Source organism: Schistocerca cancellata, chromosome 2 (genome assembly GCF_023864275.1).
Source record: "Schistocerca cancellata isolate TAMUIC-IGC-003103 chromosome 2, iqSchCanc2.1, whole genome shotgun sequence".
NCBI lineage: Eukaryota > Metazoa > Arthropoda > Insecta > Orthoptera > Acrididae > Schistocerca > Schistocerca cancellata.
This window is the reverse complement of record NC_064627.1, coordinates 405,443,685-405,469,491: the sequence shown is the minus strand read 5'-3', so window position 1 is coordinate 405,469,491 and position 25,807 is coordinate 405,443,685. Positions and strand designations below refer to the sequence as shown.

Genomic DNA, 25,807 nt, shown 5'->3' with positions numbered 1-25,807 from the left:
GCTGTGAAATGTTGACATTCTATGACTGATGATTTGTTATGTTCAACACTGAAACGTGAAAACTTAAAAAGTTCAGGAGTATGTTCTATGAACCATGTTGTAAATAATTATCAGAATATGACAAAATTAGGCACTCTTAGTTTAGGAGTCATACATTTCAATGAATTTTCTTATCTCAACATTCAGTATGTATTTTTTTATCAATTGTAAATGAATCTTCTAGGTTTCCACATGCGTAGTGAACTTTTTAAATTATTGATATATGATTGTTGTTGTTGTTGTTGTTGTGGTCTTCAGTCCTGAGACTGGTTTGATGCAGCTCTCCATGCTACTCTATCCTGTGCAAGCTTCTTTATCTCCCAGTACCTACTGCAACCTACATCCTTCTGAATCTGCTTAGTGTATTCATCTCTTGGTCTCCCCCTACGATTTTTACCCTCCACGCTGCCCTCCAACAATAAATTTGTGATCCCTTGATGCCTCAGAACATGTCCTACCAACCGATCCCTTCTTCTGGTCAAGTTGTGCCACAAACTTCCCTTCTCCTCAATCCTTTTCAATACTTCCTCATTAGTTATGTGATCTACCCATCTAATCTTCAGCATTATTCTGTAGCACCACATTTCGAAAGCTTCTATTCTCTTCTTGTCCAAACTATTTACCGTCCATGTTTCACTTCCATACATGGCTACACTCCATACAAATACTTTCAGAAATGACTTCCTGACACTTAAATCTATACTCGATGTTATCAAATTTCTCTTCTTCAGAGACCCTTTCCTTGCCATTGCCAGTCTACATTTTATATCCTCTCTACTTCGACCATCATCAGTTATTTTGCTCCCCAAATAGCAAAACTCCTTTACTACTTTAAGCATCTCATTTCCTAATCTAATACCCTTAACATCACCTGACTTAATTCGACTACATTCCATTATCCTCGTTTCGCTTTCGTTGATGTTCATCTTATATCCTCCCTTCAAGACACCATCAATTCCGTTCAACTGCTCTTCGTCCTTTGCTGTCTCTGACAGAATTACAATGTCATCGGCGAACCTCAAAGTTTTTATTTCTTCTCCATGGATTTTAATACCTACTCCGAATTTTTCTTTTGTTTCCTTTACTGCTTGCTCAATATATAGATTGAATAGCATCGGGGAGAGGCTACAACCCTGTCTTACTCCCTTCCCAACCACTGCTTCTCTTTCATGCCCCTCGACTCTTATAACTGCCATCTGGTTTCTGTACAAATTGTAAATAGCCTTTCACTCCCTATATTTTACCCCTGCCATCTTTAGAATTTGAAACAGAGTATTCCAGTCAACATTGTCAAAAGCTTTCTCTAAGTCTACAAATGCTAGAAACGTAGATTTGCCTTTCCTTAATCTTTCTTCTAAGATAAGTCGTAAGGTCAGTATTGCCTCACGTGTTCCAACATTTCTACGGAATCCAATCTGATCTTCCCCGAGGTCGGCTTCTACTAGTTTTTCCATTCGTCTGTAAATAATTCGTGTTAGTATTTTGCAGCTGTGGCTTATTAAACTGATAGTTCGGTAATTTTCACATCTGTCAACACCTGCTTTCTTTGGGATTGGAATCATTATATTCTTCTTGAAGTCTGAGGGTATTTCGTCTGTTTCATACATCTTGCTCACCAGATGGTATAATTTTGTCAGGACTGGCTCTCCCAAGGCCGTCAGTAGTTCCAATGGAATGTTGTCTACTCCGGGGGCCTTGTTTCGACTCAGGTCTTTCAGTGCTCTGTCAAACTCTTCACGCAGTATCGTATCTCCCATTTCATCTTCATCTACATCCTCTTCCATTTCCATAATATTGTCCTCAAGTATATCGCCCTTGTATAGACCCTCTATATACTCCTTCCACCTTTCTGCTTTCCCTTCTTTGCTTAGAACTGGGTTTCCATCTGAGCTCTTGATGTTCATACAAGTGGTTCTCTTATCTCCAAAGGTCTCTTTAATTTTCCTGTAGGCAGTATCTATCTTACCCCTAGTGAGATAAGCCTCTACCTCCTTTGTCCTCTAGCCATCCCTGCTTAGCCATTTTGCACTTCCTGTCAATCTCATTTTTGAGACGTTTGTAATCCTTTTTGCCTGCTACATTTACTGCATTTTTATATTTTCTCCTTTCATCAATTAAATTCAATATTTCTTCTGTTACCCAAGGATTTCTACTAGCCCTCGTCTTTTTACCTACTTGATCCTCTGCTGCCTTCACTACTTCAGCCCTCAAAGCTACCCATTCTTCTTCTACTGTATTTCTTTCCCCCATTCCTGTCAATTGTTCCCTTATGCTCTCCCTGAAACTCTGTACAACCTCTGGTTCTTTCAGTTTATCCAGGTCCCATCTCCTTAAATTCCCACCTTTTTGCAGTTTCTTCAGTTTTAATCTGCAGGTCATAACCAATAGATTGTGGTCAGAGTCCACATCTGCCCCTGGAAATGTCTTACAATTTAAAACCTGGTTCCTAAATCTCTGTCTTACCATTATATAATCTATCTGATACCTTTTAGTATCTCCAGGGTTCTTCCATGTATACAACCTTCTATCATGATTCTTAAACGAAGTGTTAGCTATGATTAAGTTGTGCTCTGTGCAAAATTCTACCAGGCGGCTTCCTCTTTCATTTCTTAGCCCCAATTCATATTCACCTACTATGTTTCCTTCTCTCCCTTTTCCTACACTCGAATTCCAGTCACCCATGACTATTAAATTTTCATCTCCCTTCACTATCTGAATAATTTCTTTTATTTCATCATACATTTCTTGAATTTCTTCATCATCTGCAGAGCTAGTTGGCATATAAACTTGTACTACTGTAGTAGGTGTGGGATTCGTATCTATCTTGGCCACAATAATGCGTTCACTATGCTGTTTGTAGTAGCTTACCCGCATTCCTATTTTCCTATTCATTATTAAACCTACTCCTGCATTACCTCTATTTGACTTTGCGTTTATAACCCTGTAGTCACCTGACCAGAAGTCTTGTTCCTCCTGCCACCGAACTTCACTAATTCCCACTATATCTAACTTTAACCTATCCATTTCCCTTTTTAAATTTTCTAACCTACCTGCCCGATTAAGGGATCTGACATTCCACGCTCCGATCCGTAGAACGCCAGTTTTCTTTCTCCTGATAACGACATCCTCTTGAGTAGTCCCTGCCCGGAGATCCGAATGGGGGACTATTTTACCTCCGGAATATTTTACCCAAGAGGACGGCATCATCATTTAATCATACAGTAAACCTGCATGCCCTCGGGAAAAATTACAGCCGTAGTTTCCCCTTGCTTTCAGCCGTTCGCAGTACCAGCACAGCAAGGCCGTTTTGGTTATTGTTACAAGGCCAGATCTGTCAATCATCCAGACTGTTGCCCTTGCAACTACTGAAAAGGCTGCTGCCCCTCTTCAGGAACCACACGTTTGTCTGGCCTCTCAACAGATACCCCTCCATTGTGGTTGTACCTACGGTACGGCTATCTGTATCGATGAGGCACGCAAGCCTCCCCACCAACGGCAAGGTCAATGGTTCATGGGGGGATATGATTATGAACTTTATTTATTTTGCGTCGAAACATTTCTGCTGGTGTGTACCCAGTATGGTTTAGATTCATGTTTCAGTCCCCACATCATAAGCATAGCCCCTAATGTTTTTTCATTATTTTCTTTTTTCATGAGTCAACATACCTTTACATACTCTGGTTTATGTGGTTGAGTGATTTTGTGCTATATTCCTACTTGTGATTGAGTATATTCTTCTGGTAAGTACCCATCGTTGTGAGGTTTTCGAGATGGCTCATTCATCATACACTTGGGCTCTGAATTTTTTCTTCTCTTTTGATGATTTTGAAGGTGTGACTTTACAGATGTAAACTTGCAATTTGTAATTCTAATAATTGTCATTGCCTCTGCACCTATTTCTATAATTTAGTATTGTAATATTGTAGTTTGGACTTTTTATCATTTGTCTTCGGACAGGATATTCCACAGATCTGAAAATTTGAATGCCATGTCTTTATAGATGTTCAGATTATGACTTGTATAGTGGATATTTTCTTACGCTTTGAGCAGCTTCGAGTGAATTTTGTCCATAATTTTGGAAATAGTTGCCATATGTTAATTTTGCCATTTCACTACTCAGGTTTCACACTTATTTGGACTACAGACAAATTGTAAGCAAGACAAACTCTGTTTGTTGTAACCAGAAATTTGTCAGATGCTATGTTTCTATATCTTTTGCAGTTTTTTTGTAAGCTAACCTATACTTATCTTTATAATTGTACATTATTTTAGTCTTATTGTAATTGATTTTCATAGCTACCAGCAAAATTACTCCATTCATCATTGAGTATCATCCCTACTACAGCAAACTGAACTATGTGAAGCTGATTCAGGTATGTTACGTTAACACACATTACTTCTTTGTTTTTCTGTTCAAGAAAATTACAACTTTTTGTATGTGTTGAGAATAGTTTTGGCAATAAGGAATCTCTTTGTTTAACTCCTCTTTCAATTGTAAATTCTTCATTAGCCTAACAAATTGTAATGAAAGCCATAACAATGACAGATGTACTCTTCGGTATAGTCAATGAGGTTAAAGCAATGCTTTTTTATTCTAGAACTGTTGGAACAATTTCCACTGCAACTAAGTAAAAAATTTTCAAAAAGGGTATGAATGCTAGATAACATGATAATTCATGCTCACTGTCCCTCCTATAATTTCATTCATGACTGGATGCTAGTCAACTGTCTTACATCTAACTGTAAAGTCAGCATGTTCCTTCGTGTGATAAAAATATTTTCTTCTGTATAGATGCTAATAATTTTGGTGAATTTCTAGTACACTAAAGAGAGGAGTCTAATAGTTCTGCAGTTTTTATGAGTTTGTCAGCTCTCTTGTGAATTATAATAATTAGAGCACTATCCCCATTTAGAGGAATTTTGTTTCTCTACAGATATTTTGCAAAAATTTTCACAAGTTCCTGTTATATTACCCTCTCCCCTCTCTCTCCATGGCTTCAACCATTTCTACTAAAATGACATAATCTCCAGACCATTCACTTTCTTCATCCCTCATTTAGATTTATACATCTCATCTGGTTTTACTTTGGAATTTAACAGTTTTCATTATTAACTATCTGTATTTCTGATTCATCTCATCACCTTCACAAATATTTTTTAAAATCTTAGAATTATTGTAGTTTCCTCTCAGTTACTAGTTACAGTGCCATCTGCCATCAATAAAATGTGATCACTACCAATCTCAGTTTTTCTTTAGTTTTGTTCATACTCTTGCTGAATTCAATTGTTTCTATTGTTAAATTTTCATTGCATCTTATCACGAAGAAATATTTGAAAACGGTAAGAATACGAACAAAAGAAAAGAGGGAAATTGATGTTAGGTACACATCATGCTTCATCACTTAGGAGAGCAGATGGAACAGTAATTAACAATGAAGCAAAAATTGTGCAAGCATTCAACATTTATTTACATGTATTTCTAGTTAAAGAGACAAATCAGAAATACTGATAATTAAAAATAAAAACAAAGACATTCCAGAAGGAATGTCAGATTTATAGTCACTAATAGTCAGTGCACATTACCAATTTTGTCTTATGGCCTGTGAAACATGGACTTTCAGTGTAAAGTAGGCAGTGTAGGTAATCAATGGATCAAGGAAGTACTTGACTAGATTCCAAGATAAGAAAATATCAGAAATACAACAAAATGGACGGTGGTTAAACAGTGTCAGAAGACATGTAGGACCAACATGGGTGCTTAAAGATCAAAATTTTAGTGTATGGAAAGGCCTCTATCCACCAGTGAATTTCATATGGCTGATGACTATTACTTTCCTGTTTTCAGGTAAAATTTGATATAACTTATTTTTATGATTTCTTGCCTGGTAAGACATTTTCTTTTCCTCTTTCTCTTTCTAATTCTGTAATCAAGAAAGCAATGGTGCCTCTTAGGAGATTCCAGTAGCTTTGAGTAGTGTGTCACTGTCAATATTTATAACAATGTTTGACAAGACTTCTAACACCATTTATATTTGCCTGGTTCTAAGCATTTATGCTAGTGAACAGTTCTCAAGTGACTGTTTGATACAGGACAGTGTACAGAATCTCCGACTAAATTACCGAGCAAGGTGGCACAGTGATTAGCAAACTTAATCGCATTCAGGAGGGCAATCATTCAAACCCCTGTCCAGCTATCCTGATTTAGGTTTTCCACGATTTCCTTAAATCGCTTCATGTAAATGCCAGAATGGTTCCTATGAAAGGTGAGTAATGATACATAATATGAGGGTAATCCCAAAAGTAAGGTCTCCTATTTTTTATAAGTACATAGACCTGTTTATTTCTATAATGGTTTACATCAGTTTACAGTTTGAACATTTAGCTATTTTTCAACATAATCACCATTTCTGTCGATACATTTTTGTGGATACTGTGGCAGTTTTTGTATGCCCATGTCATACCAGCTCGCCACCATGCTGTTCAGAAAGTTATGAACCTCTTCTTTCATCTCGCCATCGGAGCTGAATTGCTTTCCAGCCAAATGTTCTTTTAACCTAGGGAACAGGTGATAGTCACTGGGCAGCAATTCAGGACTACAGGGTGGGTGGGTGATTATGTTCCATTGAAACTGTTGCAGGAGAGCAATGGTTTGCTCAGCGATGTGTGGGCAAGCGTTGTCATGGAGAATGTGTATGCCCTTGCTCAACATTCCTCTTCTCCGGTTTTGAAATGCCCGTTTGAGTTTTTTCAGAGTCTCACAGAACCTGTCAGCGTTAACTGTGGCCCCAGTGGGCATAAAGTCAACCAACAATACTCCTTTCTAATCCCAAAAAACGATTGTCATGACTTTACCGGCAGACTGTGTTTGAATGAATTTCTGCGACTTTGGCAAAGAAAGATGTCGCCACTGGCATGATTGTTGATTGGTCTCAGGTGTAAAGTGGTATGCCCAGGTTTCATCACCCGCGACAACTGAGTCAAGAGAGTTTTCCTGTTTAGCTGCAAGGCAGTGAAGAAATGCGCGGGAAGCATCAACTTGTTGCCCCAAGTGGTCCTCAGTCAGCATATGTGGCACCCATCTTGCGCACACCTTCAGGTAGTTCAATGTTTCCATTAAAAGTCTGTGAGCAGTGCTTCAGGAAACCTCAGGAACCAATGTGCAGAGATCATCCAGGGTGATCTGCCGATCTTCACACGTGCTTTGCTCAACCTTCAACACTGTCTCCTCAGAAACTGACGGTCTCCCACTCCTTTGTTCGTCGCGAATTTTGGTCCAACCAGCTGCAAACTCTCTACAACACTTACAAACATTTTTGACATTCATGCATGACTCACCATACACTTCCATCAATTGGCGATGGATTTCAACCAGTACAGTGCCCTTTGCGTTCAAAAACTGAATAACTGCGCACAATTGGCACTTGGTGGTAACATCCAACGGGAGTTCCATTCTCAACGGCTGCCAAGCCAAGACTGAGCGCCTCAGCATGGCATGCGCATGTTTACACACGGCGCGTGAAGCACTCTTCATAACAGTGTGACCAACTGCCACACAAACAGAGTTCTGTACTTATAAAAAAATGGGATACCTTACTTTTGGGATTACCCTCATATATCCAAATAATGGGGGTCACTGACCATAGCTTACCATCATTCATTTCCAGCCATTTCTCTTTCCAGAGATATGTGATCCAGACCCTCAACAGTAAGGTTACAGCATGTAATATTACCTTACACTTTGGAGTACAGTTACTGTACAAGTCTTCTTGGCTGCTGGCTCAAATGGCTCGAAGCACTATGGGACTTAACATCTGAGGTCATCAGTCCCCTGGAACTTAGAACTACTTAAACCTAACTAACCTAAGGACATCACACACATCCATGCCCAAGGCAGGATTCGAACCTGCAACCATAGCGGTCGCACGGTTCCAAACTGAAGCGCCTAGAACCGCTCGGCCAAACCGGCCAGCATCTTGGCTGCTGATCAGCCATTTCATTGGCATGAATTCCCACATGTATTGGCGCTAGCAGAATATCATCTCCATTTCTAAAACCGTATTGGCATAGGAGAGTGTCCTCGGTGTACTCAACTGGTTTCTCTATTAGGTTTAAGTAATATGTAGCTAGAACTGCACACATGGAATAGAAGCATGTAATCGCATGTATCTCCATATCAAAGGAACTAAATCTATTTTGTAACTAGATCCTAAGCAGATGAAAGAAGTAAATCACTGAGCAGCCAATGTGTCTCCCCCCCCCCCTTTCATGACCACAACAGTGAAAATTAGGAAATAACTGTGGTGCTGATAAAATATATTATTGAAACCATGGGGGTGTGCTGAAAAGTAATGCCTCCAATTTTTTACTCTTTTCTCAATATCAGTTGAGGTATTACACACCATTCATATTACTCAGTCAGCTTTTCCGCTTCACTGCTGCAACTTGCAACTCTCTGCCACTAGGGGACGCTGAACTGTAGCATGTAACATAGTAGTGTTATCGTAAGTAGGTCACTGTGTGAGAAACAGTGTATTGATGGCATGGTCTTGACATTTTTTGCCATTGGTACTCCTCTGTGGTGGAACTCCATTGACGCTCTCTTGTTTTTGGGATCAGAATGACGCACTCAGCTTTCATCACCAGCCATAGTGTTGTTAAGGATTCCATCACCCTCATCTTTAAAACATAAAAGAAATTGTTCACAGATGTACAATCCCCCCTGATTCATGTCATGAGTGATCATTCAGGGCACCCATCATGCACACAGTTTTCTGTCCCACAGTTCTGCTATGATGACCTCTGCATGCTCACATGATATTACATTTATGCCACATTTATGATATGTCATGTTTACCTGTCAGCTGTGTCTGTGTTATCCGACGACTTTCTCTTATGAGTCTATCAACTCAATTCCAATTTGCCTCATTGATTGCCACACTTTGTCATCCTCTTGGAGCTCTGTCACACAAGCTGAGGTTAGCACCACCATTTCCTTCGTTATAGGTATGAACAACCCAGTGTTGCTCATTACTGGTGTCAACACAATCATCACCACGCACAGTTTTCATTCTTCTATGAGTTTGAATTGGAAGCATGTTTTCCGCAGTTAGCAATTTGATGTAACACATGGTTTCTCAAGCACCAACATAGTTACATTACATATTGCTATATTACAACTTGGAGCCCTCTAGTGGCTGAGGGGTGCAACTTATATCAGCAAAGCAAGAAAGTCAACCGAGTAAGATGCAAGGCATGTTATAGCTCAATCGATAATGAAAACAGAATAAAAAAATTTGGAGGCATTACTTTTCAGCACAAACTCATTGTTCTATAAATTAAACCCCCTTCTTTTCCAGATGGCTGAAAATAGCTCTGTGCCTCTTGAAATACCAAGGTAGAAGCCAACTCCACCACCTTGACAACAACATGAATCTGGTGCACACTGTATACGTGCCCTGTCTCCTTCTGCACAGTTTCCAAATATATTGGTCACTCACAGATGGTATGCATGTGCCATTGTCATGTTTGGTCATTCAGCCTGGTGGAAAAATAGTGGATCAGAGAAGTACATACACATCTGATGTACCATGAGTAGCTGTTATTGTATGGAGAGTGACAAATTACCAATGTCTGCACAGAGGTTAGGAACGGCTACCAGACTAATTTCCTTCTTGGTTAGCATCTATGGTCTTTAGGTGTGTAGGCCACACTGATCCACAAACTGATACCTGTGACCCAAAAGGTGAAAGTGTTGTAAAACTAGAGCTAACATACTCTGTTCCTTGTGACCTGTCACTAAGCTACTTTAAAATATGTAGTGCCTCTGATAGCCTCATTTTGAAGTATGTTAGGTGTGATAGGAATGTCAGTTTATAATGAAATAAGCAACTCAAGAACTTCACTGACACTTTCATATTCAGAATGGTATTTCTCACTGTCATTGTAGGTGGACTAAATACACATCATGAATGGTTAAGTCCACATATATCATCCCTTATGCTAAGAAGTTTGTATGTGCAATCAAGTCCTCCAATCTCTCTGTTGTCAGTTGTTACTGATAAACTGCTGTTGTGGGATTGCAGAAAGGGCAAAATGTTGTGAAATAATCTACAGATGATGAGCACTGTACTGGCTTCCTCATCATGGATATTTTGTTACTGATGGTGGGAGCAAAAACACTTAGGTTGATTTCTTGAGGGAGACCATTCTCCCATTCAAACTAGTCATATAGGACCTCCCAGACTTAATATTTGAAATACAACTGAAGCAAAACAGATCATAAGATGGAAAACAACGTTCTTGGAAGCCATACATGTGAAGCTTTTATAGAATACTATACTTATAAGTGACATTGTAGCCTTCTTTAAGGCAATGTGCCCCAAAATGTGTCTACATCTGATCAACAGGTCAAAGGAGAACAGTAATCGAGCAACCTTACAGTGCCTATTTCACTCAGTTTGCAATGCCTACACCAACTCTGGAACTATCTACACCAATGGTTCCATAATCTATGAGCAATTGACTTTTATTTTATTTACACCAGTGTCATGAAACAATGATCCCTACTGATTTAATGTTGGATGTATAACCAACAGCCAGACTGTGCATCCCATCAGTGATAAATATATATCACTCCAGAAGAGTGATTCATATCCCAATGCATTCTTACCAATGGATGTCACTCTCAACAAAAGTTATTTATATAGTAATAAAATAATAACATAAAATACTACATGTAGAATAAATGTGAATATATTGTATACTTGTTTTGTTTTTATTGTGGATGTGATGAGCCATATTGAGGGAATATGTGTGGCATGGTGTGGCAGTCATGGCAACTTAGTGAGAGGAAATACCTACTCGGATGCAGATATAAGTATTCCGCAGATTGTTGTCCTACATTGGAGATGTCTAGACTTCCCAAAACTCGTACACTGATGATGAAAAAATGTTATTGGAAATGAGATGAACTTTAGAAATAAATACTGTTCTTTTATACGGAAGCATTAAGATATTTGCCTGAAATGAAATGTTGCTGGTGTGCAAAACTTAAGGGCAAAAATAACTTTTGTGTTATGTGTCACTGCCAAGTAACATAGCTTGATGAAACTTGGACCATACTTAGAAAGAACTGCTGCAGTATAATAAAGAAGGTAACTGAAAGAAATACGTGTTGAGACAAATAGAAATGACACTTTACTCAAAGACAATAATTACACTGAAGTCACTATCATTTATGATGGTCCCCTGGACATCACAGAAGACAGGACTTAGATCTCCATTGGGTTTGTGATCCCCATGGACAGCTATGCAACTCTACAGTGTGCTCCCATGCTCGCTACAAGGTTGGTAAAGCATTCTTGTGGTAGGGCATTCAATTCCTCCACCAACATAGTTGCCAACTACTGGATTGTCTTTGGTACATGTGGATGTGCTGCAATATGTCTTCCCAATGCATCCCACTGGTGCACAATGGGATTTAAGTCGGGAGAAGGAGCAGGCGTGTCCATTTGCTGAATATCCTCTCATTCCAAGACCTCCTTCACTGGTGCTGTTCAATGTGGTCACACACTGTAATCCATAAAAATGAAGTCACAGCTGAATGCACCCTTGAAATCATATATGTGGGGAAGGGTATCGTGTCACAGTAAAGTTGACCAGTGGGTGTACTGTGTTCAAAGCTTTGTAGGTCAGTATAGCCATGCAATGTTATGCCTACCCACACTGTAACACTTGGACCACCAAAACGATAATGTTTGACAATGTTCCCATGTGCATTACTTGTACGCCGCTCTTGCCTTATGAGGGGTGCATCCAGAATAACTACTCAGACTTAATTTGCTCTCATTCAAGAAGAACACAACCCCCCTCATCCTTGTTCCAGTCTCTATGCTCTTGGCACCATCGCAAAGCTTGTGCCTTCATCACAACAGTTTCAATAACTATCCTAGTGGGTGAGCACTTTTTTTTGATAGTCACATAATCTTCCTCTTCAAACATGTTACTTATAAATGGTTTGATAACAAAAATCATTTACTTTTGGCATAGTTATTACTAAGCACTGCTTGCAGTGGCAAACAACTGGAGCCCTAGGGTAGTCTGGCATGAAGTGTAAAGCGACAAAGCCATTGTGCCTTTTGCAGTACTTCACTTGTGTTTCAGTTATTTATTTCTTCTTTACTACATGTTCTTTTACTTTCCTACTCAGGATTATTATCAAATATAAATTTGTAAATTTCCTCGTTCACTTCGCCAGATCTTCAATAGACATAGGTACAGTCATGTCAGCATTTACAAAGTCCCTCAATTCCTGAAGATACAATTTCTTAGCTGTTTCTCTTTGCAGTCTCCATATGTCTGTAAGATTAAATACTTCAAGTTATCATTTCTACTGAGACTCTCCCCACTGTCTTCTTTATCTGCTTAATCCCTCTGATATGATTCTCAGATGTTCCTTTACATAGGAAAATTCACAACTACAGCCCCAGTTTAATTATCACATAACTGTACACTAGAGTGATGCTGATATTAGTGTCAACGGCACTGAGAAACAAGGGAAACTGCAAAAAATATACAAGCTCCAATGGCACCCTGTTAGGTTCTACAGAGAAACTGCAGAATAGTTAACACCTCTCTTAACAGTATTACCTCTGTGTTTAGTTGGGACAAAGCCGAGGTCTCATGTGTGTACAATAACAGTAAAAGAAGTGATCAACAAAACTATCCTCTAATAGCACTACCATCCATTGTTATAGGATCTTGGAACACATTCTGTGCTCAAACATAATGATGTACTTTGAAACGAATAACCTCCTTCATTCCACCCAGCATGGATTTCAAAAACACTGGCCACCCAAAACCTAATTCTTGTTTTTCTCAAATATTATCCTGAAAGCCAGGGAAGAAGTCAGTCAGGTGGAGGCAGTATTTTGTTTGACTCCCATGAGCATATCACTGAAATGTTGAGAAACTCAACTAGGCAGATGCTTGAAAATAAACACCAACTGTTCCTTGTAAGTCTAAGTAAGTTCTTATCATCTCCAGTAAGTCTGTGGCTTGGGGTAATCCCTAGTAAAATCGTGCTTCACTTTACAATACATGGCTGCCCATGGTTACTTTAGGGCTGTTCCATGAGAACATGGACACAAACCCTAAAAATTAAAAATATTCTTATTACAAATCTGATTCCCACTTCTGTTATCTGAAACACAAAATTTCTTCATCTGAAGCTTCATTTTAATGTTAAGAACTGCTGGAACTGAACAAATGGCTTTATAGCTTGCCTAAAATTTCAGCTTCTAGACCCTCTAAGAAATTAGTTTAAAAGTACTACAATGACACATTGTACAATAATTTATTAACAGAATAGACCTGAAAAACTTTACAAGTATTTTAAGCCAGCCCATTTTGGTAGCTTATATTGATTTTATTTAATTAGTAAAGTCGCCAGTCTCATTTAATTTTATTGGTATCTCCTGTCATTCCATCACCAAAAAGATCCTGAAATTTGTTTTTCAGGGCTAATGCAATTTTATGGGCATACAAATACAGATTTATGAGATAGATAAAAGTACCATAGCAGAGAAAAAATATTCATTATAAACAATGGTAACGGAATGACACACATGCAGTAACAGAATGACATAAGTGGAGTAACAGAATGACATAAATGGAGTAACAGAATGACAATAAGTTTATAACTGTATTTGACTGACATTTGTTTAAGATTTTGTAGGTCAAATACATTTATATGCTGACTATACTGCAATTTTGTATGCTGGCTATACTGCTAGTAAAAATTGGAAGTCCCACAAACCAAGAATGTACTTTTCAGAGAGAAGAAACTTATATTCAGTGAGCCTGAAGAGTAACTGAAGAAAGGTTAATTAATAAGCTTCTTTAGTCAAGATTACAATGAAATGACTAAATGGCTGCATACAACATCTAGAATGGAGTTAATTATTTTTTTAAACTGTATTTCTTCTTCTATAACCTATGCTTTCTCTGGGAAGCAATAGCAATGCCAAATTATAAGAAAATCTCAATATTGCCTACAGAAAAGGAGTTACTGACTTCCTACCTACTGCAACAGATTGTTGATTGTCTTTGAAGGTCACTATGTAATATGCCTAAATAATAGAGACATTTTTATGTATTGTGTCATTAGAAGTTCACTATACTGAATAGAATTTTTTATTTGAAATAGATATTGGTTTATTTCTAACAATTACACTGTTTCCACAACAATTCTCAAACAACATATTTCATTTTTACAGCTGTTATTATGCATCTCACATCAGCTGAGAAAATTAGAGAATATCGGAAATGACTCTTAGGGAAAGGATTAAGTGATGAGATTAAGAAAAAGGACAGGGAAAGGAAAAGACTGAAATGGTAAAGTTTAACTGCTGCTCAACTTAAGAAGCAAAGATAAAAAGAGGAACTTAATCAAAGAAAATTCAGAAATAAAGTTAGAGACAGCAGTGAAGGCACTGGTGGTGATGCTTGCATCAACCACACCAACAGTCCATATAAATCTCCAGCTACATTAAGGAAAGCAGATAAACATGTGGAAACTTGTTTACCTAGAAGTCCAATTAAGTTGTCTTGGGATTAGCTGCTCCTCGTGGAGTTTTAGTAAACTAACAACAGGTGAAAAATCAGATTCAACACTTAAATCCAGGAACAGGAGAAGCTGTTGCTACCTTTTATGTTCGAGATAACATTTCATGGCAAACTCCTGAAATGAAAGATTATGTGATAATGAAGGATAAGAAAGGTGGAAAAAAGAAATCCAGAAGAGGTACATGATCAGGACCTTGAACAAAGCACATGTTATATATCAAGAGGAATTCCCTGACGTGCCAATAAAATTGTCCAGGTTCTGTGTACTCAGGCCAAAGTTTGTGTGCGTCTTACGGGATACATCACACAATGTGTGTGTCTGCTGGAACCACAAGAATGTAAAGCTACTTTTGAAAGTTGTTCCACAAGCAAAAACCACATTTCCTAACTTCATGAGCAGAATAGTCTGCAATCAAGAGAAAGAAGTTTGCATGATATGAAAATGTGGAAATGTACCTTTGAAAGATAAGTATTCTTTGGATGAGAACTTAATGAAGACGCTGATCAAATGGACCCGATGACAAACAATGAACCAGCGAATCACTCTGACAGAGATTCATGGTAATGTTGGTCAGAGTCTTGATGCTCTTTCAAACATTCTATCCCAATTCTTACAACATGCATTTATTAAAAGACAAGAATCAATTTTTTTTAAAAACAAAAAGAATTCTGCAAACAAGAACGACATCGTAGTGCAGAAGATTATACTTTTCAACTGCAGAATGAAGTCCAGAGTGCCCATTGGTCAAAACCACAAATCACTTTGTTTACAGCATATGTTTGGGACTCACAAAATGATGTAATTCTTGTGTTGTTGTTAGTGATGAACTGCCAGCCGTTGTGGTCGAGGGGTTCTAGGCGCTTCAGTCTGGAACCGCGCAACCGCTACAGTCGCAGATTCGAATCCTGCCTTGGGCATGGATGTGTGTGATGTCCTTAGGTTAGTTATGTTCTAAGTTCTAGGGGACTGATGACCTCCAATGTTAAGTCCCATAGTGCTCAGAGCTATTTGAACCATTTTTGAAGTGATGAACTTGATCATAATAAATATTCAGTGCATGCTTTCCTAAGTAAGACTATAGAGCATGTTATATCCATGAACCCAGAGGTAGAACCCATCACATTTATGAGTGGTGGTGCAGCCAGTTAATTTAAGCAGCATTTCCTATTTGCCAACTTGACATCAGAGAACGCAATGAAATAAATATTTCATGGGACTTCTTTGCCACATCACATGTATGCAAAAGTGTCATTTATAGGACTTGTGGAACTGTAAAGCATGCAGTCTGGAATATCTGCTAAGATGGGAAACACATACTATCTGGAGCTGAGGACTTTGCAAAAATTGCATATAAAAGATGTCTTGGTATAAACAGTTTTATATCTCTGCCTTGCAAATTGCAGAGAATAAGAAGGAATTAGATCAAATGTGAATGTAAATAGTTCCAATAGAGCAGACCCTGCTCTTACACCTATCGCTCCGTATATTACTGAGTACCAGCATTACTCGCTATCTCCCCAGGGGTTTGTGCACAATTTAAAAGGCGATCTTCTGCCAAAGAAAATTCAGAAACCTGATCAGCCATACAGCCTTGCATCAATGAGATTTTGCTCTGTTTTCCTATGGTGGAAGAAACAGATCAAGATTTTTTTGTGGGGCAGGTGATTTATGTTGTCGATGGTTATGAAATTTCATTTCTTAGAAAGAATGATCCAAATGGAAAGATATTTACATTTCCCTCAAAGGAAGAGAAATGTTGGGTAAAGAAGACCAAATTGAAGAGAAACTAGCTGCACCTACTATAGATCACAGGGTAAGTACCATTTTCCCTACCCAATCCCCAGTGCAGAATAAAACTGTTAATTTTCCAGTGAAAGTGTCATTCCGTTACTGTTAAGTATCATTTCAGTACCAGCAACTTTTTTTTTGTTAGTAAAATATTAATTTAATGCATTTATCTTCTATGCCATTTTGTTTCCAAAATATTCCTCATCACAATATAATTTTTGTGAACTTTTATAGCAAACGGGTGAGCTGAATTAATGGTCCATTATAAATGCAAACAATATGCATGTCTGAATTAGGCCTATGTCATTCCATTACCAAAAAGTTTATTTTACATCAGCCTCATTATTTGAATGAGACTTAAACTATTAAATTAAATAAATTGTGTTCCTTTGCTTATGAAAAAAATACAATTTTATTTTTTTGTCTTTCATCATGATTCTTGATCTTTTCTATGCTTAAAGTGCAAAAACAATCACCAAGTGTCATTCTGTTACTCATGGAACTACCCTTTAGCAAGTTGTCACTGAACCATTTTTCCTCCAATTAATACTATTTATAGCCCAGTCCTCATTCAGTTGCTATATTTTTTGTGGACAGCAAGCATAGCCATGTGTCTGATCAACGGAATCCTAAAGCTGTAGTCATCATACACCCCAATGTGCAAATTTCTGTAAAAACCATCTCACTGCACCACACCTCCTACCACATGAACAATCACATACCCATCATTTCCTACAAAATGTTTCACCTGCATTGTTCGAAGATGTCTCCCTAGTTATCCACAAAAGAATGTGGCTGCAGCACGCACGCTGAACTCTAACAACCACCATCTCAGTGCTATATTTATTCAGCTCAGAATTGGATGAGGGAGCCCTAATGCCTGGCATGTGCAATTATGATACCAGACCAAGAGAAGAAGATAAATCCAGATGTAGATGGAATTAGGATGAAGCAACAAAGAATAATTAATTGAGGACAGTGAAGTAGCAAGCCATGTTCAAGTTCTTATCTTCTTAATTTTGCTTTCCAGTCTGCCAAGTTTTCTATTTTAAAATGCTTAGTGAAGCATCTCCTATGTTCTGTTGAATTTTTGCATACTTCCACCAAGTTGCCCTGTATGTGCACACCTTTGTGTAGGGATTACGTTTCCAGCAAACGCATATAGTAACTGATTACAAAGCCATCTTCACATGTGAAGGAGCTACCTTATAGCTTCATTATATATTTGCAACTACTTAAGAAAACTTTCTGCCATGGACAAGTCATATTCTCTCAGGTTTATTCATTTTCCAATTATATCTCGTGTATTCTGCACATTTCCTCCTCTTTCCTTTGCTAGTTCTGTCCACCATCCCCTCTACCATATTTTAAGTTCTTGTTGGCCCTACATTCTTTCCTCATCTCAGGCCTACTAGTTACTGACACTCCAAATATTAAAGATAGCTAATATGTTAAGTTTCCCAAATTTCAATATTAATTTATTTCATGCTCTCGTGATCTCTCTCCACTGATCTGGGAACTTTCATGCTTCCCTTGGAACAACACAATTTCATCCCATTCCCTCCTTCTTCATTTCAGAGGACATAAACACTTGTTCCAAGGATTATCATTTATTGGCTGTGCCCATTTCTAAGTCGCACGGAACTTCAGCTTATGGCAATTATACTGTCAGTTATCACTAATACAAAATTCTGTATAGAAATGCACTGAGGAAAAGTCGAAGCTGAGCTCAAGCTGGGTGTTCAGTGGTTTGGCTGTGCTTGGCAAGCAGCCCAGTTTCTTCTCCAAGTTTGATGTATACTGTAAAATCGTGCGACATGTAAAATAAGGGGTCATCACTACACCACGAGTTTCACAAAAAGTATAAAACAATACAGTTATTGGTGGTTTGGTAATGATGTCGCCCTGTCACTGTAAAACTAACGGCTATATTGTCAACAGACACAACAGAAAAAAACGTCAGATGGAGATATTAAATGCACCGAAAGTCACGCTAACAAATTTGGCTTCAGATACATTTGCAACAGTAGAAAAAATTTATATAATAATTTTAGAGGTCTCACATTATCATCATGGAAGAAATATAAAAACTACCATTTACAATGGTAAACGGTAGTCAAACCAAGTATTCGAAAGGTAGCTAAAAACACACAGACAACCCTCTGCCGGGTGCTACTGCCTCTACATGAAATTCAAAATGTTATGTTGCGTCTTTCGAAATTAATTGACCTGCAAAGCAGGAGACTCACTATTATACTGCGATAATACGTACTTCAATAACCTTACAAGATATGCAAATTCCTCTGCAAATCTTCGTACAGATGCTTTCGAGCCGCAGAATGACACTCGCGAAAACCCCGACAAACAAGATAAGTGTAAACAGCACGTGTAAATCTTTCACCAGTACTCTGGTACGACACTTGGTGAAAGGAAGCAATAGGGATACAAAAACTGCATTTTCTTATTATTTAATGTAGTATTCCATAAATTATTGTATTTGTTGCTTCAGCGATTAATCTCATCTTATCCAACAACACAATGGTGGACAATCCAAAGAGCACTGACGTACAAATACTACCATAGCAACCGAAGTTGAAATATAAATACAGAGAGGTCACGTAGGAGTTTATGACAGAAGAGGGAAGTGATATTTTTCTTTTTTTCTATTCGGGCGAAAAGTAACAGTTTTTTTCTTTTAAATGGAAGGTTTGCCTCTTCTACCAGGATACACATTCGGAGATCCTACGGTGAGTTACAAAGACGAAAACTTTATCATTACATAGCGTTTCTTCATTAATACTGATTAACACATCATGGAAGGTTAATACTATTATTTTCCAACTCTTAGAACGATTTCAACATTTTATGCTGAATCAATAAACCTGAATTTCATATCTTCGTTTATCACTTTTCTCGTAGACTTTGTAATTTGTTAATGTACGCCTGTAGGATTCGGTACCATATCAGCTACCTTTCCACAGGACTACGCAGTTTGCGTATTAGCCTCCTTTAGACAGAAGCGAACACTAACTAACGTCCAAAAGCGAACGAGAATTCTCTCTGGTGTTGTAAATTTTAGGGGGTCACGTGAGCAAACGGCATTCGGTGGTGTTCGGTTCGCATTCGCCTTTGGTCGTGTTTCGCTGATTGCCATACTTTTAGCGAACCATCAAAGCCAGCTCGCGTCCTCTCCACCTCCGCTATCAGATAAAGAAACTTTGTCTAGTATTGTCGTTGACATTATATGCGTGAGCAATGGAGAGGTCTGAAGAGAATTAATGTTGCTGATACAAGGATATAAATATCATACTTGAGACCCACAGCAAAGATGCCGAAGGAAAAGAAATATGATTGGTAGAAAATTGGCGAGCACTCAGTGACCATACTGGGACGTGAGAAAGACTATACATTCACTATGCTCTTTTCGTTAAAAAAAAAAAGTAAAACAGATAATACATTTCCCTGAAGTAAACAAGTACGAATATGAAAACACAATCCAGATTACGATTAAAAAATCATCATTCGTGTTGCTTACGTTCATGGTAGCCTTTATTACACAGTTCATGAATCATTGTTATTTTAGAGTTTTTTTATGCAATGTGGCATGCCCACATTACAAATTGTGCTACCATAATGTAGATGTTGAGTGTGATTTGTACTAACGATGCTAGTGATAGTAATTGCATGATTATTGCGATACTTGCCCTCATAAGCACAAAGACCAGAGGCATGTATTTAGTACATGCAGGGTAAATGTCAAGCTGCCTAACTGTTCCCACTTGACCCTCCCCAATTCTGCTGAAACTTTTATAGGATCTACATACAGATCTCACATGAAGTCACTCCAAATTACAGCACAATAAGTAGTATGGAGGGGAGGGAAGGGGTGGCAATGCTTTTGTAAATGGCATTTTTCCATATCCCGACAAATATGAATCAGTCTCCACTTTTCGAAGGAAAGACCGATGCCAGTCGCAATCGGGTATCAAAATAATTCGATGATGCAGAATGAAAATCTGTGCTCAACCAGAACTCGAACTTGGATCTCCTGCTTAACCTGTGTGATTGTCTTAACAGCATAGGCCATCTGGACACGCTTCCCTTCTGGCAAAATGGGTCAATTCTAGTGTCCGATACCACCCGTCGGCTTTGACCAATGACGTAATGTGTGATGTTATTTGGTTTGTGGCATAGATTGCTGTCGACGAACGTTAAATGATTTCTCCGGATTTCCTCGTTATGCGAGTATATTAAAACTTCGATGTTGATTGTTTTGTTTTCATTTCGTAATTTGTTTTCGGCATGAAAGTAGTCGTGATTTATAAGTAGTCGTGATTTATAAGGTCTTGATGGATGAGTCACTTGTTTTTACTGCGAAAATTCTACTTCAGAAAATGAGTGACCGTAAATCAACTATGAAATTTTTGCAATCATTGGACGTCATTGCTGAATTTTACAAGCACAGTGTCTGTGGAAATTATATAGTTTTGACGAAGGTTGCGTCATCACGAATTTCCGACGAATACATGTGGAGGTGCAGAAAAAAATAACATATGGAGATCCATATGCAGGGGGACGCGGTTCGAAGGATCGAGGCAGAATTTAGAAGTAATTGTCTTGCTAACCTACTATTTGTGCTATGAATAATCTTGCAAATCTGTCATGCACGCAGCAGGGGTTTCGTGGAGCACAGTAATCGACTGGTTCTCGTTTTGTACAGACGTCTGCGGGGAATTTATAATGTACAGAAAATAAACAATTTTTTCAGCCTTCAGTTGCAAGGTAATTTTTACTCGTTTACCTAGGTTTCGATTCCAGTAATGGAATCTTTTTCAGAACCTATAAATTAAACCACATACGGACATATATTACTCACTGAAATGCATTATCAGTCTAATGATTGAATAATAAAGAAATCGTGATACTTACAAAAAATTAAATTATTTTGAGAGCCAAACACTGGCCATGTCACAGATTAACAATTAAAACAATAAAGGTGCATAATCATAAGATTATGTCTGTCAAAATTAAAACCATTGAGGCGAACGTAGACGGAGCTACGCCGGCCAGAAATAAGGAGCACACGTGAGCGGCTCGAAAACTAGGCGTCGTGAGCAGTTCCGCGGCGAGGCTCGCCGCGGCCAAGCGCATGCGCGAGCGCAAGCGCAGGGGCGAGAGACAAACTGTCTCAAAATTACTTAGAGCAAATATACATATAAACAAAATGTGACTGAAAACCGTCCTACAAATGGACAAACCTATCTATTGGTATAGCAACATTAAACAATTTACCTGCGAACAAACTACAAAGCCAAGGTATAAATTTTTTTTTACATTTAAATATTATAGTAAGAGGACAAAGCCCTGCTACAGTAACTAAAAATTAGTGTCGAAACCATGCGTGCTAAGCATAAAGTGTCTTTAACATAAAAACGCCTTAGCAACTATGTGTCATTATCAAGCATATTCCGAAATACAAAGACACACATGTACAACCGCATTGGAATAAAGTGACAAAGCAGATAGGGAAACAGCATCGGCCATTCGAAGCGGACTGTGGGTCAACTCCACTGGAGTAAAGGTTGCATCCTTCGAAATAACTTCTATTTTTTTAGTTGCAGCTGATCATTAAGTAAGTTGTCTCTATCAATACTAAGATGTTTAAAAATTTGCAATTCTTCGAGGGTGTCTAGCCTACATCCCTTGACTTCATTATGCAAAAGCTCTGCGTCTTTTAGAGGCTTGGGAGCATGCGCCTTTTGGACCAGATGTTCAGCAAATGTAGATCCTCGTGTTCCATCACCGCTTTTTGTCGGCAGATGCTCTTTAAACCTAACAGACAGGGCCCTCACTGTCTGGCCAATGTAATAAGAAGGACATTCAGCACACATGATCTTATACACACCTGACAGCGATGATTTATCAGTACCTTTATCCAGAAAATGAACTAAATTCTTTTTGAGGTTGTTGGTGGTAGAGTATGAAACTTTACACCCTAGGTTTTTTAATAAACGGCCTACCTTATAGGATATGTTACCTATAAAGGGAACTGATATGTATTTCGTTGCCTGGTGTTGATTGTGAGTACCTGAACTGGAAAGGGTGGTAGTCTTCTTTCGTGTTTTTTTGTTGAACAACTGTCTCACTATACCGGGATTATATCCATTATTCTGAGCGATGTTTTCGAGGACTTTTAATTTGTTCTGTAAGTTGACTGGAATCGAAACCTAGGTAAACGAGTAAAAATTACCTTGCAACTGAAGGCTGAAAAAATTGTTTATTTTCTGTACATTTCACAGTTGCTGACGTGCTGCATTATGTTAAAGATTTGTAAATTTATAATGTTTAGGTGGTCATTGGGGGAAGGGGGGCAGGGGTTATAGTCGAAGTAGATGAGTCATATTTTGGAAAGAGAAAATATGAAAGGGGGAACGAGGTTGTTGGGCTTTGGGTTTTTGGAGTAGTAGTTTCTGGAGAAGATTGTGCTGATGTATTTAGGGTTGTACCTAATCGGACAAAGGAAGTCTAGACATGGAAGAAGATTCTGTAACTGGGTTTGCTTCGTACAAGGGGTTGGGTGAAAGGGGTTATCATCATTTGGTCGTGAATCACAATATTCATTTAAAGATTATAAGACGAGGGCATGTACTAATACTATCGAGGGGTATTGGGGAGCTGTAAAATCTGTTATCGGGTGGGGAACGAGAAAGATTACATGAATACTGTTGGAGGAAGATTATTCCTAAAGGTTACTGTTTATTTCTTGCATTTATGAAAGTAGTCAGCAAAATGTACAAGCCTTATTTCGTTTGTTAGTACATGTTGGTGGGTCTGATACTTTTTTCTTGTTTTACATTGCGATTTTTATATTACTGTATTGTGCGAGTGCTACTTTTTTCGTTTCTCTGGAGAGAGGTTTTTCTTTCGTTTTAATATTTTCTGGTTACAATGGCGGGCCGAGGGATATTGCTGGGTCTTTGCTGGAGGGTTTATGTGATTGACTCGTGGTTTCATTTTTTTAAATATTTTAAAAATTAGCGTCTGAATGAGGGGGGGTGGTAGGGAAGAACTGATTTGGAGGTACCTGATTCGTGCCTGGCAGTTTGTGCTTCTTATTATTTTTTCATTACTTATTCTGGATTTTGCTTCTTTCGTTACAGTTTGACCTTCCAACATTATTATTTCTTATTATGTCCTTATTACATTCTTGACAGCCTCGATCTTTGACTCCTTTGGAAGTTCATATGCAGTAAGTTTATTTTTATGCAGCCACTTTTATGTTTTCCTTTTCGATGTTTTTGCTAAACTGCTCTTAATTTTACTTTCATTCCTGATGTATAAGTTTTACTGAGTATTGTTTTGGAACTACTGTATATGGTCTGACTTTCGTGTAGTATAGTTATCGGTTCCAGGGTTTGGAGATTTTTGCGTTTTATTTCATTGCGTGTGCAATAATGTGTGTAAAGATTTTCATTTTGTGAAAGTCTAGTCATATTCTGTAGTTCACTAACAAGATCATTTTTCAAGCAGGTTTCTAATATGTTATAAGATTTTTGCGTAACAAACAGTAATATTGGAATCGGTAACTAGAAATGACCTCCTACATAGGTTGGTTCTAGTTACCGATTCCAACTACCTGACGGTTCCTTAATTATATCGTGTTTGCAGTACGTGTGGAAAATTTAATACATGCACTCATAATTGCTCTCGTGTTCTTATTTATTTCAGTCATCTTCAACTAATTTAAATGAAACATGCGCGTAGATAACAGTAGCGTCAAATGTATTATTTTATGGCATGCTACATTCGTTTTTTTTACGAGTATGATCCGTCCCATTTATATATTGTCCATTGCAGCATCTTAGCCTTACATGTGACGTCATTGGTCAAGCTGACGGGTGGTATCGGACACTAGAATTTAACCAACTTCTCAACTTGTCTCTCCCTAGTAGCACAGTCTAACATAACAGTCGTGACACTTCGTCTCGATTTTCTTGCCAACCGCGCCAGCAGCGCCCAATAACTTAAACTGTGAGTTCGGCGCGACCGTGAAAGTGAATAGTGGTTGTTTATTTCGATTTTTACAATGTTTTACAATCGGGAGCGTTTTTAGCGCAATAAATTGCAGCATAACCAGGAAGAAGACACCACAGCTGTCTTTTTTAGGTTTCCTAAGGATCCTGAGAGGTATATACCACAGTCTAACTGTGGTATATACCATCATATTACTAAACTGTATCGTCAGGATTCACTTGCAAACTACATGTGTATTAATGATTAACGTTTCGTTTTAGGAGCAGACAATGGCTAGTTAATAGCAGACGAGAAGACCTTATGAAAAAAGACCCAGTTAAATGTATAATAATATTAGGTTATGTTCGCTACATTTCGAACAAAACACGTTCATGAACGCGGATAATAATAAACTATTACGGTATGCAGTACCCACACTGTTTGACATCCCAAATAAGCCACCTCAACTGACGATGAAGTGGAAACTGCCACAATGTTTCGACAATCCATCTAAAGCTGTAAAACAGTCCTATTACACACAAGCAACCAGTTCAGTTCTCCATGTATCAGTGCCAGATTCGTGTGAATCGTCAACACAGACCTGCTTTGACGATGAAGTGGTTAGATTAAGTGCAGTTATTCGTGTCTTACAAAATCGTAAAGTTTGGTATGTATTTCATTCACTTCTGTTGTTAGTCACTTAATTTTCCTTGTTTCCTTAGTGTGATGACATCATTTTGTTAGCACCTTGTTCACTGACAGATTGTTTGCACAATGTTCAAATATTTGGTTTCTTGTGACATGTAATGCAATCAGCTCATTATAATGTTTTCAACATATTTCACCCACTATTTGGCAGTTGCTTGTTCCACTTAGAATAGTATAAAGACGAAGGTCGTACTTGTGGCAACAGGCGAAAATGACAAACGCAGTAGGTCTACAGAACGATAAACGAGCTGTCGATCGCTATTGCATGTAAAGATACATGTCTGTGCTTCTTACGTGTGAATCTGTGTGTTTATATTCTTTTCATATCAATGAGGTAAGCTGCAATTCTATACAACGTCACTAGTGTTTCTTCACGAATATGTTGTAGCTTGCCACTCGATTCATAGTTTTTGTCCATACTTCCGTTTATTTTAGAATTATTTTTAGAAACATATATGCCTTCTGATACTACACAAACCGTTGGGCACAAGAAAATATCTCAAATATTTCGTAAATTACGTAGGAAATGGATGCAAAACAAACATTATGGTTACGACGCGTCTGATGTTCATCTTATTCGCCGCTTGGAGCGCTGGTGTTGCTCCAACTGTCAAACGATAACTTTTACAGCAG

At 38.2% G+C, this 25,807-nt stretch overlaps 2 protein-coding genes across 3 annotated transcripts in view; one reads left to right on the top strand and one right to left on the bottom strand.

The window, feature by feature from the left end:
* LOC126161853 (pseudouridine-5'-phosphate glycosidase-like) overlaps window positions 1-18,874 on the bottom strand; it is a 164,083-nt gene extending 145,209 nt beyond the window's left edge. The window contains exon 1 of one of the 2 annotated variants that reach the window (XM_049917963.1): window positions 18,726-18,874. The gene's annotated coding sequence lies outside the window, so the exon portion shown is untranslated. The remainder of the gene's footprint in view (window positions 1-18,725) is intronic. The other variant, XM_049917964.1, reaches the window with a different exon arrangement.
* A 194-nt stretch (window positions 18,875-19,068) lies between these two features.
* Window positions 19,069-25,807, top strand: part of LOC126161852 (EF-hand domain-containing protein 1-like) — a 187,487-nt gene continuing 180,748 nt past the window's right edge. The window contains exon 1 of the mRNA XM_049917962.1: window positions 19,069-19,200. Within this exon, the coding sequence (XP_049773919.1) occupies window positions 19,153-19,200 (48 nt within the window). The 5' untranslated portion in view covers window positions 19,069-19,152. The remainder of the gene's footprint in view (window positions 19,201-25,807) is intronic.